Raw genomic sequence first — 13,157 nt, forward strand, 5'->3', positions numbered from 1 at the left:
GTTTGATATTTTACAACATATCGCTCAAGCTATCATCGCACAGGACCAAAAAGCTACTGAAATTGTGTTGGAGTTGGCTTCCTGCCAATCATTATTGTCAATGCAAGAATTACTTTTGCTTCATGTTTTCCGGATGTTGCACAGAGTGCAGTCTTCATCATGATACTCGAAAATTCCACAGTAGCGAAATAGAAATAAATTCTCCCGACAAATCTCATTGGTAACTCCACTGCTAGAAACTTGTTCCTTGTTACGTTCATATTGCTATGTCCTGTACACCCCAATAAGCATTCTGTTGTCAATTTTGAACAGAAGAAAGTCATCACATTTGAATATGTTCGGAAAGCAAACAAACTTTTTTCCGGTAATACAACAAGATGGAGCTACGAAACAGGAGTAAAACGAAAAACTCGGCGTCGAAACCGTCCGTGGGCAATGTCATGTGGGCCGAATTTCCAAGGCAGTATCCAATATTCCAGATGTAATATACAGGAGCCAATTATACGAGAATGCTACCCTTATATTAAAATTTTTTCTCCTGCGATCTGTCTGCCCCATCGATTTTTTTCCGCTGAGTTAGAGAATCCATAAAGCTTCAAATTACATCAACATATTGATAGTCGGATATCTAAAACGGAACAGGACTCGGTAATTTGAACTGCAACCAAGCACCCGGACACACCGCGTCGGGCACACAGGCTGCAGCTAATGGGCCATTTATTCATGTCCAATTCCGTTTCGATAGTCACAGAGGTGTAGTAAAAACGCTGTTCGTTTTGTGGGAGGATGGAATAAAAAAATCCCGGCGAGGGAACTGTGCAAGTGCTGAGTGCCATGTATTGCACCGGAGCTCCAACTCGAGCACTTTTCCAATATTACCAGTACATATAGTAACAACATGAAACAGTATAGAGGCGATGATACTTACGCAAAGTGCAATGTCGGCCATTCCAGCCCTGCGAGCAGACACACGTCCCATTCTTGCACTGTCCGTGACCGGAACATCTGGCATCACAAGGTAATTGGTCGCAAAGATTTCCGGTCCAACCTGGATTGCAGCGACATTTTCCCGATTCACAGACACCGTTCGGTCCACAATCTAAACTGCAGACAGCTGAAAATAAAAATAATTTGCAGAGTTTTATTAAATTGTCTAGGAAAGTCAAAGGATGGTGGATGTTCGAAAAGGGGACGAAATAGGCGAAGTGCTATTTACTCCATCACATTGGTAGCTTCCACATATATAAGTATATACGAATTTTTAATTTAATTACTGCGGAAGCAAATTACTGGTCGTAGTTAAGAATGAAAAATAGAAAATCTTTTTTATTTGGAACATTACCTAATTGAACCCAGATTTTGGGATCTAACTGTGATTTTATTATTATCATAGGAATTTGCCTACACATCGTAAAAAAACTGTAGCTAAGTCAAATACTTGGCTCTGGATGTCCAAATGAAGGTCCGTAGGAGAAAAAATGCTGAGGCGAATATATGGTGGGAGTACTTCTAGATGATTGCAATGAAAGAATTAGCTTATCCACCACTTTCGCAGTCACTGCCGACATTTAGAACAGTTCCATCTTTATTTCAACCCTCCATCTTCACTCCTCTGGCCAGGGCACGCCAGAGTGTGCGATTTTTACCCACTAAAACCAACCAATTTTCCGGTGATAGCACTTCACCTAGAGTATCCTCTAGGTTCCTCCTTTCTTCCACGAACCTAGGACACTGGAAAAAACGTGCGCTGGGTCCTCGTAGTTTGGACAATTAGGCGAGGTGTCCAATTTAAACCTGTACAGGTCTTGACGGTATCCTCCATGGCCGGTGAGAAACTGGGTGAGATTATAATTGATCTCCCCATGCTTTTTCTCCAGCCACTCCCCGATGGAAGGGATCAACGTCTAAGTCCAACGCCCCTTTTCTGACTGGTCCCATTGCTGTTGCCATCTGCTTATGGATCTCTCCTTTTTGGCTTTTTTCACCTGAGATAAGGGAGAGATGGACCTGGTGTTATAAATGTTCATCACCTCGGTTGCCAGGATGTTAAAACGGCATCATTCCAGAGATGACGAACGCTCCATCGTCTGAGACGGTCCAGAAGGCAGAACACACCCTTAGGGATGTTCTTCTGTAAACCGTACTCAGTTTATGTGTATCGCCTAAAACCTACAGTGCTTTTCCCCAAACTGGGATTGCATACAGCATGATAGAACTCACCACCCTGGCTATGAGCAGCCTGCAAGTATTCCGCGGGCCTCCTGCGGTCCGCATCATCCTTACCAGAGCAATACTCGTGGTGGATGCTCTTTCACAAATATGCTCTATGTGCTGCTTAAAATTAAGTCCCCCGTCTATCATCACCCCCAAGTATTTGACGGCCGGCTTGGAAGTGATGATCCGATTACCGATTCTAATGCAGGCATAATTTCTTTTGCGGCGCTTAGTAATAAGGACCGCTTCCGTCTTTTCCTCCGCGAGTGCCAATCCAGCACTTCCTAACCAAACCTTAACAACACTGATTGCTTCGCTTGAGTACAACTCAGCATCCTCGAGATGTTTTGCAACCACAACCAGTGCTACATCATCGGCGTAACCCACCAACGTGGCCTCCTCCGGAACCGAAAGGTTGAGTACATTATTATACATTATGTTCCACAGTAGTGGGCCTAGTACAGACTACTTTGGGACACCCGCGGAGACAACGTACTCTTTGGGTCCATCACAGACACCTGTCAGCGACTCAGTTGCTCTGAGATAGACGGAGCAGCAACCCTGCCGACTGAATCAACGTTACTCATCGGTTACTCATCGGGAAACACCATGAGGGGAATTGTCCTGTGAAACTTAAATTTCTCGTAAACTCATCTGTTTGTGCTAGAGGAGCTTATACATGCGATTAAATTGCTCTACTGCGACTTGAAGAATAAAGATCGAAGGTATTTCAAAATCGATTTGTGTTTCATTAGGTATGTCAAGGAAGCGTCCTCTGCTCACTACTGTTTGTTTTTGCCATGAACATTGTCACGCGGAACATCTAATATGTATAGCTGCCTATACACTGCTTTATGCAGATCATGTTTTCCTAGTGTCTTACAACAAAACTGATCATAAAGTGCAGTGATCGCCTCTCGCAGCGCGCCTTGGACCAAACCTTAGTAAAACGAGGTTTTTGATAGCTGACCCTAATGATACAAGTAATATCACTGTTCATGCCAACGACTTGCTGAGAACTGTGTAATTTGGGTATCTCGGGTTGTTATTATTATTAGCTACGAGAGAATTGCGTGCTGAAATTGTTTCACACTTGGAAGAAGTAGCGTCCCACAATTGGCATTCTTTGTGATTGACACATTAACGAACGTTTCAAATCCAAAATTTACCACAGTGTTGCCCATCCTATCCCCTCTCTAAGGTTCTAAAAGCTGGCCTATTATAAAAGACACTGAACGACGCCTCGTGTTTGGTTTGACAGCCTATCTATTCAGGTCAGCCGTATGAGAGAGCAAAACGGTATAACTGAACAAGACGAGTCGCCCCCGCTTCTAATCAGGACAACTGCTGAAGAAGAAGAAAAATATTACTCTTAAGGAGTGCAATAAATCGTATAAAACTGAAAAGGGCTTCAGCCTCCGCAAATTGGGGAAGGCTGAAAATGGCTCATCGGTGAATTTCAGAGGTTCGTAAAATTTGTTTTGCTTACAAATATATTAGCGCTTGTAGGTTTAGATTTGGTTAAACTAAGGGAGATTAAAGGGAAGCGCTGAAGCTCCGCTACTGACTGGAGCTAGGGAGCCACCCTGAGTGAAGGTGGGCGCGGAAAGCAGAAGAAAGGCACGGAATCCACGAAATCGCAATCTCTGTAGAGAAGCGTTCTCGGGACCACCTTGCCACCAAAAACTTCTAATTGTTGAGTTTTTGAGATTTCTGTGGATGGCTACGTTTTTCATACACCAAGGTGTACCCGTGATAATTCGTAGCATCCCAGATTGGACCTTCTTTCGCTGTGTGTTTTGAATTCCGCTAGCCCAGGTTGGTATTATGACGGTTTTGTAGAACAGACAGTTGCGTTCAATTGCTAGCTTGGGAGTTTTTATTTAGAAAGCAACATGTGTTTTTTATTTTCAGCTTCTTTTGGTATGCCTTTGCCTTGATATGTTTTCTCCACGTTACTTGCCTACCCAGGTGGATACCGAGACTTTTTCCGCATACTGCTGAAGTATCATTACACCACTGATTGAGTCTTTAGCGTAGTTCTGTCACTTTAGGGTAAAAGTAATATTACGACATTTCGGTACTCTATTCTGTAAGCCACCTTTCAATTCGCCCTGGATGGATTTGTAGATGCCATGGAACTTTCCTTAAATTTACTCGCTCTTGAATGACCCGAGCAATTTATGTAGTTCGATATAAGAAACACTTTGGCATAACTATAGTTGCTTTTGTATTTCTTATCAATATTTGCAGTAAATGGAGCAGGAGTACCCTCTCCAGGTGTCTCATAAATGCCGCTTCTTTGTCGGTATCACTTCTACTTCCATCTGCCATCTTCTCATCTTAGTGGTGATTCATTTTGAATAGGTCCGCCCCTTCATGCTTTCAGTTGCTCCTCGTAGGGAAAGGTCAGTTGATTTAGTAGGGGATACCTAGCTTTGCAACTCCTGCTCTCACTTATGGTTAAAGGCTTCATTGAACTTGTCTTGCTTTGGTCAATTTCCTTTTATATCTGGCGAACGGTGCATCTTTGCAAATTGTGTTTTAGTTGGACCAGCTTTAGTATTCTATGTAGTCTACTATTCTTTTGCAAGTTTTGAGCAGCCACAGTTGTCTACACTACCTCTGGTTTTCAAAGAAGTATTCACTTGGAGATATGTTCACATATTTAGCAAGACCAAAATCAATTAGGTCCTGGAATCTTCGTCGATCTGCTGGCCAATAAATGGAGATGACTTCTAATTTAGTGTGACGGGATATCGCATTCCACAATTATCTTCCTTTAGAAGTGGTTTGGATTCCCAACAATTGTACTTTGATAAATCAATTTCGGTTTATTGTGTACCGTACTAATGTGATCCTTACTAACAATAATTTCAAGTGAATCGAATGGATCCTAATTACTAAATGTTTCCACGGAAAACCCTTGTTCCTAAGAGTAGGAAGTGAGGGGATTAAGCAGTTTAAAAAGAGGTTGACGGTAAGTCTTTCCTTTTGCGATAGGTAAATTATCTAAACTGCAAGCTTATTATTTAACTGTATTATTTAACTATTTGGCGAAGTGTTTGAAATCGGGAAATCAGCTCCGAAAACTAACAAAGATTTGAAGAAAAGCCAAATACATGCCAATTTTTCATCCAAGCAATCAAACTCTTATTGAGTAGTTAGAAAGAAAACGTCGTCGGGAGCTTTTGGATTTGTTTAATTCTTACAACGGCAATCGCACGCCTGTTTGAGAAAGGAGGGGAACGAATTATTATAGTTTGAGTGGTCGCATTATACCCAGATGTCTCAGAGTTCAGTTGGGACCTCAGTAGAATTCACTATTAATCTACTGCATCTTTACCTCATAAAGATAGTGACTCCCTCTTGAATTGGAAATTAAAAATATCCCCTGGATATCGTGAATATTGGGATCAGCAATACATAGATTTGTGAGTTGTCTTCTAGATGTGCTTCATGAAAGCGGCGTTGGCATCGGGCTCGATAGAGATTATCATCCAACATTTCCTTGCCTTCGTTTGCATGTTGCGGCCATAGCTTGAAAGGATCGATCCCCCAAGTTCATCTTGCTGATCGGCAGGCAAATGCCCTGAAAAGTCCACCGGAGAATATAAATAAGCACTGGGCCATCATTAAAGATGTTTTTGCCTTTGGTGCAATTTAGATCGTCAGCTACTATCGGCAGAGAATTTATAAGACCTTGCTGACTACGGAATCGTGGCAGCGGATAGATGAACACAGGGGATTAAAGGGTCTCTTGATCGCTGGGAGTAGTGGAGACGGGCTCAATCTCAGATACCGTGTGAAATCTTGGAGCAGCATGGTGTGCACAGTGGTAAAATTAAATTTATGATTGCGCTGATCAGGGAAGGTGAATGCGTCGGTAATGATGATTTCAGAATCATATACTCTTCATGAAAGAACTTGCAGATGGTAACAAATCTTTCGATGGTTCAGTTAAAGACGTCAACTATAGTTTCACCTACGACGGCGAACAGTTTAAGAAGTGGAAGGTGGGTTCTCAAGTGTATAATATCCGGTGAGCTCCATCTTTCATGGATGAAATGGCTACTTATTATAATATACGGACTATTCTTCCAAATAGACGTAGAAAACCCGTTCCGCTCTCCACTCCTGCCTCCGAGAAACCACTTGGGTGCTTCGTGCCATCGTAAAGATGACTGCTAAAATAATCCTGGAGCATATAAAGGAACCTATCAAAGGCTTCATCAATGAAGATTAGGCCGGTTTCCACTCTGGATCCTATTGCACTGACCACATCAACATCTTTCTGAGCACTTTTGAACAAGATGCAGAGTTTAAATTCCCGCTTCAACTGCTCTTTTTCGATTTCGAGAAAGTGTTTAACAGCGTGAACAAGGAATCGGTCTGGAACGCTCCATCCAGTCGGGAGAAATTAGTAGGTATTATTAGAGCATCTTATGACCGCGCAAATTATTACGTGCTGTAGCGAGATAAAATGTCAAAGAAATTTAAGGTACAAAGCGAAGTCGACCAGGGTTGTATCCTATCATCGATATTATTTCTCCTTGTTATCGGCGACGTTCTTCATGCTGCTTTGTCCGGTGGTTCCCTCAAACAACGCGACTGCACTGATGATATCTGTTTGCTCCATCATCCAGATGTAGGCTTTGCCCAAATGGGTTTACATTCATTGCACTTTTCCGAATTGTGGCAGAACATTGACATTGTCGAAAAATTTGTACATCTAGATAGCGTTGTTTCCTTCGGTGGAGAGTCTGATATCAAGGGGGCAAGTTATTGTAGGTGTCCTGCGTTTAATTCCGAGGAGGATGTCGGATCCAATGACTTACAATAGCCCGTTTGGTTGGCAAGCAGGAAGTCCGGGATAGAGTTGTTTTTATTGCAGTGTTCACCTATCATTAGTTTGATGGTCCGCTAAAAAATTTAGGCGGAAATTGAAAGAGTAGGTAGGCCTGTAGGTTTCCTGAAGGAGAAGATTTTCGTTTTTTTTTGAGCAAGTAAGATTTGAGCACATTTCCGGCTAAAAAGGAAGTGGCCGTTCAGCAGGCGGTGGTCAAATAATATTGACAAAGAATAACAAATGGATACAGTGCATTTTTAAGCTTTATAAAAGTGTTTTAGTCGACTTTTTACTCTTGCTCTGTTTCATAAAATATAATGTATTATACACTTCAAATAGGGTTTTTCTTCTGTAAAATTCAAATTTCCCCTAAACCCGATTTTCTCCCAAAGACGTTACAGATTCGGTTCCATGGTGGTCGGGACTGAGTAGTTCTAATGTATTAATATTTAGTAAAGTTTTGGTGTGTCGTCACCAGAAACTGTTGGCAAGCAATTATCATCCTAATTTCAACCACATATTTTACCAGTTCTCCATCTTTTCTGCCTTTCGGGTCGAAATTTCAGGAGTAAAAACAAGTAAGTTTATTTTTCAAATTTACTTGAGAAAATTGCTTGTGAGCAGTGAGAAAGTCCGAGCATTATACTATCCAACATCGGGAGAAAAATCAGGTCCAGATCCCGTTCACAATAAACATCATATTTTCCTTTTGGTAAGCAACCACTACCGGAATCCCATGTTTTAAAATTAAAGTGTTCCCTTTCCGTTATTTGATCTTCTGCAGTTCGTTGATCCTGTTTGTAAAATTTCCATGGTGAGCTTTTGAACCATTAATTAATTATTGGCAGCAGACACCGTTTTCCAGTTAATGAAAAAAGTGAACTCCCTCATGAATACGCTGGGCGAAATCCTCACGTAAGCGACCAGTGGGTTTATAGAGACCACATTTTGCTGCATGTGCAGCATGCAATCAATTACCACATATGATTAAGTACTCATTCCCGCACATGGATACAAGTAGCAGGACACTGTTTATCCTTAGCATTAAGTAAAATCTCGTCCTATTGTATAATCTCCTTGGTAAATTCAACCTTAATCAATCATCTCTCGCAATCTCAGTTCGATATGCTTCAAGTGCTTTCTAATCAATCTGAAAACGGTTGCTGGCAACAAAATCAATGCGTGTCATGGCAATATAATTTAGCGTCAATCTCAACCAACTGTCTGCCTTTTTAGCCTGTCGCATAATTCCCTACAACACCCGCGAGTTTCCTAGCCCCATAATGCAACATCCCAAGCCACCGATATATCGCCGTTCGATTGTCCTAACGACAGTATCATTACAAATTGAAGGAAAATCCATACATTCCAGGCGAAATGATTTATTCCTTTTCCCTGCATTACACTGGTGGAATAAATAACTACCATACACCCCTCATTTCACAATTCCACTAATTTTTCGCTTCGATGAAGTGAAGTGAATGCAGGAATACTAGTCCTTACTATATCTATCACCTTGGGTGAAATGACAACATGGCAAGTCTTTCAAGGTCAGGGGAATTGAATCTGTTAGGCACGCAGCCCGAACCTGAGGCTCAAATAATTATCAAGGGGTCCACAACCATCAGAGACACGTCAGGAGAAGTCATCCCTCACGCATTCTATCTGTGAGCAATGTTGGCAGCCACTGGTGCAGATGCAGTCATGCACCCTAAACTCAATCCCAATATTGTCATCATTGAGCTCGTAATTCCAAGATCAACCCCCGTCGATTCATAGGGGCATTTTTCGGATTCTCAAGACTATTGAGATCTGGCAAGAAGGAGGGTGTCCCATCCCTCTCTTTGATGCGGACAAAAACCGGGAGGTGCGGTATTAATATTAAATTCTATCTTAGGTGAAGTTAATATTACCCAGGATATGAGGTTAGGGGAGAGTAGTTTGAGGAGTGCAGATGTGGATTGGATGAAGACACTCAGCATCGCATACTCGCAATTCCAACTATGCTACTCGTTTATTATGAAAATGTAATATATTTTTTTCAAATTAGATTCGCTCAGATGTGAGATTTCTTCTTTCATAAAACATGAAATCGTAGGTACAGTGGCAGAGATGTTACTTATACTTCAATGAATAAAAAATTGAAGGTAATTTTTGCATCAATTTAACGGTGCGCGAGGTTTCTCTCCTTCTCTCTCATTTGCTTTGATTTTGATTTGCTTTTGAATAAATAAAGTGCTCCAGAATGAATTTCTTATCCCAGGTTGTATCCCTGTCGGACACGTCGGACGTTTGTGTTTGTCGAATTGAAGAAGTTGAAGTGGGTCCCTTATTAGGACTGTAGAATAATGGAGGAGACTGAAGTGACCTCGTGAGAAGTATCTGTGTAGTATCTAGGATAATATTCCTCTACAGGGTCTTATTGAAATTACGTTTTTTTGTTTAAAACATATCAATGTAGACTTGTATTTATATTTTCTTTTTAATTATTAACCGAATACTTCCAAGGGCTGAGGTGTATCCTTTTCATACCAGGTGCTTATGAACGCCACGATTAATAGACCAATAAAACCGAAAACTTTCAAGAAACACATTAAACTCAACAGTTGTTTAGTGAGTTGCTTCTCCCTTTTGTCCGAAATCTGGAAATATAACTACCTCAATAACAATATCAAGGTGGGGCTTTTTCGCGTCAATATTCTCCCAGTGTTGCTATATAGGGGTAGTAAATGAAAATGAGCGCCACTATTATTTGGAAAGGTTTTCTATGTCGTGCCACCTGAGTATTCTGACTTGAGGCAATAACAAATGAACAACTTCCCCGACGTATAGGTCACATACGGGCAGATGGGTCTACCAGGAGGTGGATGTGGTGGAACCGACTATACCATGATGGCCGGCATGGAGCTAACGGCTTGCAACTGAAGTCCACAAATTCGATGACAAGAACAGCAGCAACAACAATGCCAACAGCAAAGTCGGCAATAGTCAAAATTCTTAGAAGGAGCGGTAGTATACCGCGTTTTGCCGATCCTCACAAATAAAACTGTGGATCCAACCATAAAACATTTTTCAAAAACCGCGAAGTTTTTCACCCGGGTCATTTCTGGAAAGGCAACAAGGTCCACTGCCCCAGTGAGGAATGAACTGAAAATAGCAAAGCTGATAGTCAAAATGCTGCGAGAAAAAATGGAGGTATCTCAGCGATATGGGGTCGTGTCATTGTGCAGCAAAGTGACGAAATCGTCAAGCATTTGCTGGCAAAAGTTATCCCAGCGGAAAGGAAGATCCGGAAAACAAGGGTAGAGGAGGAGAGGCAGTTTAGTAAGTGTGGAGTGATTTTAAAGAAGAAGGCAGTCATCATCGCCCAGCAAAGTATTTCAACGGACGTTGCAAATTACATAATGGAGATTAAAAGAACCTCCAAGATCTATCACATACCTGATTCCTGGTAGATCGCCGAAGACAAGTTGAGGAAAAAGTAAGTCGTTAGTGTTAAAACTAGCTGTGCAAAACTCCGTTTCCAAGCCCACCAAAGAGAGAGTAAGTATGTTAATCAGAAGAAATTCCGCGGGGTGGTAACCAAACGAACTAAGTAACATCAAAGGAAGACGCACATGGAGAAGTTGGACAACGATTATAATGACCATAATTACCAGGCCCATAGCGAAATGAACAGGGATAGCGACATCAAAGTAAAAGAGAAGGGGCAAAGGGAGGCCGAAATGGCGCTAGCCAGAAGATTTCTAGAGATCTATCCGGCCTTATTTGAGTCAAGGTCTGACAAAAAGAATAAGTAGTCTAGAGCATAGCATGGGTATGAAGGTGTTAATTTCCTGTCAGCAAAGTCGTTTCGCGATGTTAGAAAACTGCTGCAAGGTGGTTATAACCTAATGTTTTAAGCACTGGGTCTGTTGGTACATTGCCAGAGTACCCAAGAGCCCTTTGTGTTATAAGTATAGCGAAAATGTGTGTCAAGTCAAGGCTTGCACCTCAGAGGAGTGCCGTATTCTCTGCAAAGAAGGTGGTGTGCAGAAAGCAGATTAGGTTCACGTTCCTGGTTCTTTTCGATGACCAATATTCAGAGAAGAGTTGTAGAAAGGAAAAATCCAAGTAGTATGAACAACATCTTGCAAGCAAAAATGCACAGGGGTAAATCGATGTTCCAAATAGTAGGACAAACATTTGACACTGCTGCCATCTAGATTCGAGGTACCGTAAATTTACGAATGCTCTCGTCACGGTCCATTTGTGGGAATAACTTTCCTCAGCATTTACTTTACGAGCCCGAGCCTCGTTTTCGGAAAAAGCTTATCTTCCTGTAGGAGAGTATTAGTTGAAGTTAACTTTAATACTAGAGCCCTTCCGCGGGACATAGCTCAACCAAGCTCTCAGTGAACGCGGGTCTTCAAAATGAAAGTTAGGGCGAGATTTCTAGTCTTGCATATTGGTAGAATTCCGATATATCCGGTGGTGAGGGTCCTATCCCATATATGGCCTTTGCTATGGAGTTCAGAATGCGGGGTTTGTAACGGTGGAAGTCGCAGGAGGAGGATATCAAGCGGAATGGGAGCGGGAAAACTGGCGAAAGTAAATGTTCTGAAACTAACTCGAAAGGGGTATATGAACTGCGAAACTCATACGAATGAAAAAGCAGTCGTTCATTAGTGAGTTCAACGATGAGCCTTTTTATAGCAGCTTGCGATCCCTCAGCGAACAAAACAAGACTTCGTCAAGGGAAGTTGCTGCCACACTGGACAACTAGAATTGCCCGTTTGCGCCAAAGGTAATGCGAGAGGCGAAGATCAGGCAACCCTTAGAATAAAGAGCAGCAGCAACAGCGGAGAAGGAACTGTGCAATGATATTACTAGGCAAAACCCAAACTGCTAGCAGAAGTTATATGGTAACATTGACAGGAAATCATGGAGCCTCGGCTATATGTTTACTAGCCACAAACCTCGACGACCACCGATTACTCTGACATAGGAAAACTACACAAAAGGAGGAAATCTTACAGCTAATTTTTCTTATTAATCCTATTCAAGCCTATGTTTTGGACGAAAAAAGACGACCAATAAGTATCCATTTTTTACGATAAAAGAACTAGAACAAGCACCAAGGGCGAAAAGGGTCGGAATCATTTAGGATCTCGGTGAATTGCTGTAGTTTGCATTTATGGATAAGCAGGTTCAATGCATACTTGTTAGGGATATGCCCCTTCTGCAAGGAAGTGGTTCGAAGAGTTCATTAAGCGGAGATTGGAATAGTATCAATTCTGCAAAAAGGACCCAACATGCATGAGGCAAAGGAAAATCACTTTTATTGGGTATGTGCATAAGCTTTGCCAAGTTTTTCAAGGTTACTCGTGTAACATTAAAGAAATTGATTTCAAAAAAGTAGTTGCGGTGGTTATCAATTTTTTTATATCTCCTCGATAAAGTCTCCCAACAGCTCCTTCACTCACTTCAGGGAAGTGAGCAGACGCTATTTTGGAGGCGTCAAGTCTAGGAGGTGCTTCATGGGGTTGGCCGCGTGAGGTCTAGAAGTGTCGTAAAGTAGGCAGACTTTCTACTTTCACTTCGGTCTTTTAAATTTTTTAAGGACTCACAGTATCCTGCCTATGCTATAATTTTTTTTTTTGGCCGAAATTGTTATTTTGAATTTCTCGACGAAGGATAAAAAGGTGTGATATCACTGCGGAAACTCTATTATAGTTTTAGGCGTGTAGTGGCCACCCTCGTAAACAGCTTTATCATCATTATCATCAACGGCATGATAACTGGTATCCGGTCAGGGCCAGCCTTAGAAAGGAACTACAGGTAACCCGATTTTGCGACGAGGTCCACCAATTCGGTATCCTTAAAAGCTGTCTGGCCAATGTCATCGCTCCATCTAAGGCAGGGTTTGTCACGTCTTCTTTTTCTAATATAGATATTGGCCTTCAAGAATTTCCAGGCTGGATCATCCTTATTAAGTGACCCGCCCAATGCACTATATTGAGCCCGATTTTACCCACAATCTGACGGTTGTGCTGTCACTCATAGGTTTCATCGTTATAAGGTCTACGGAATCCTCCATTTTCATGAAAAGGGC

General features: G+C 41.8%; 1 protein-coding gene across 3 annotated transcripts in view; it reads right to left on the reverse strand.

Annotated features, from left to right (window-relative positions):
• The window catches only part of LOC119656739 (teneurin-a), a 769,843-nt gene that overhangs the window by 206,972 nt on the left and 549,714 nt on the right, over window positions 1–13,157 (reverse strand). For all 3 annotated transcript variants that reach the window (XM_038063287.1, XM_038063286.1, XM_038063288.1), the window contains one exon: window positions 929–1,114. In XM_038063287.1, the coding sequence (XP_037919215.1) occupies window positions 929–1,114 (186 nt within the window). The remainder of the gene's footprint in view (window positions 1–928; window positions 1,115–13,157) is intronic.

Source organism: Hermetia illucens, chromosome 5 (assembly GCF_905115235.1).
Source record: "Hermetia illucens chromosome 5, iHerIll2.2.curated.20191125, whole genome shotgun sequence".
Lineage (NCBI taxonomy): Eukaryota > Metazoa > Arthropoda > Insecta > Diptera > Stratiomyidae > Hermetia > Hermetia illucens.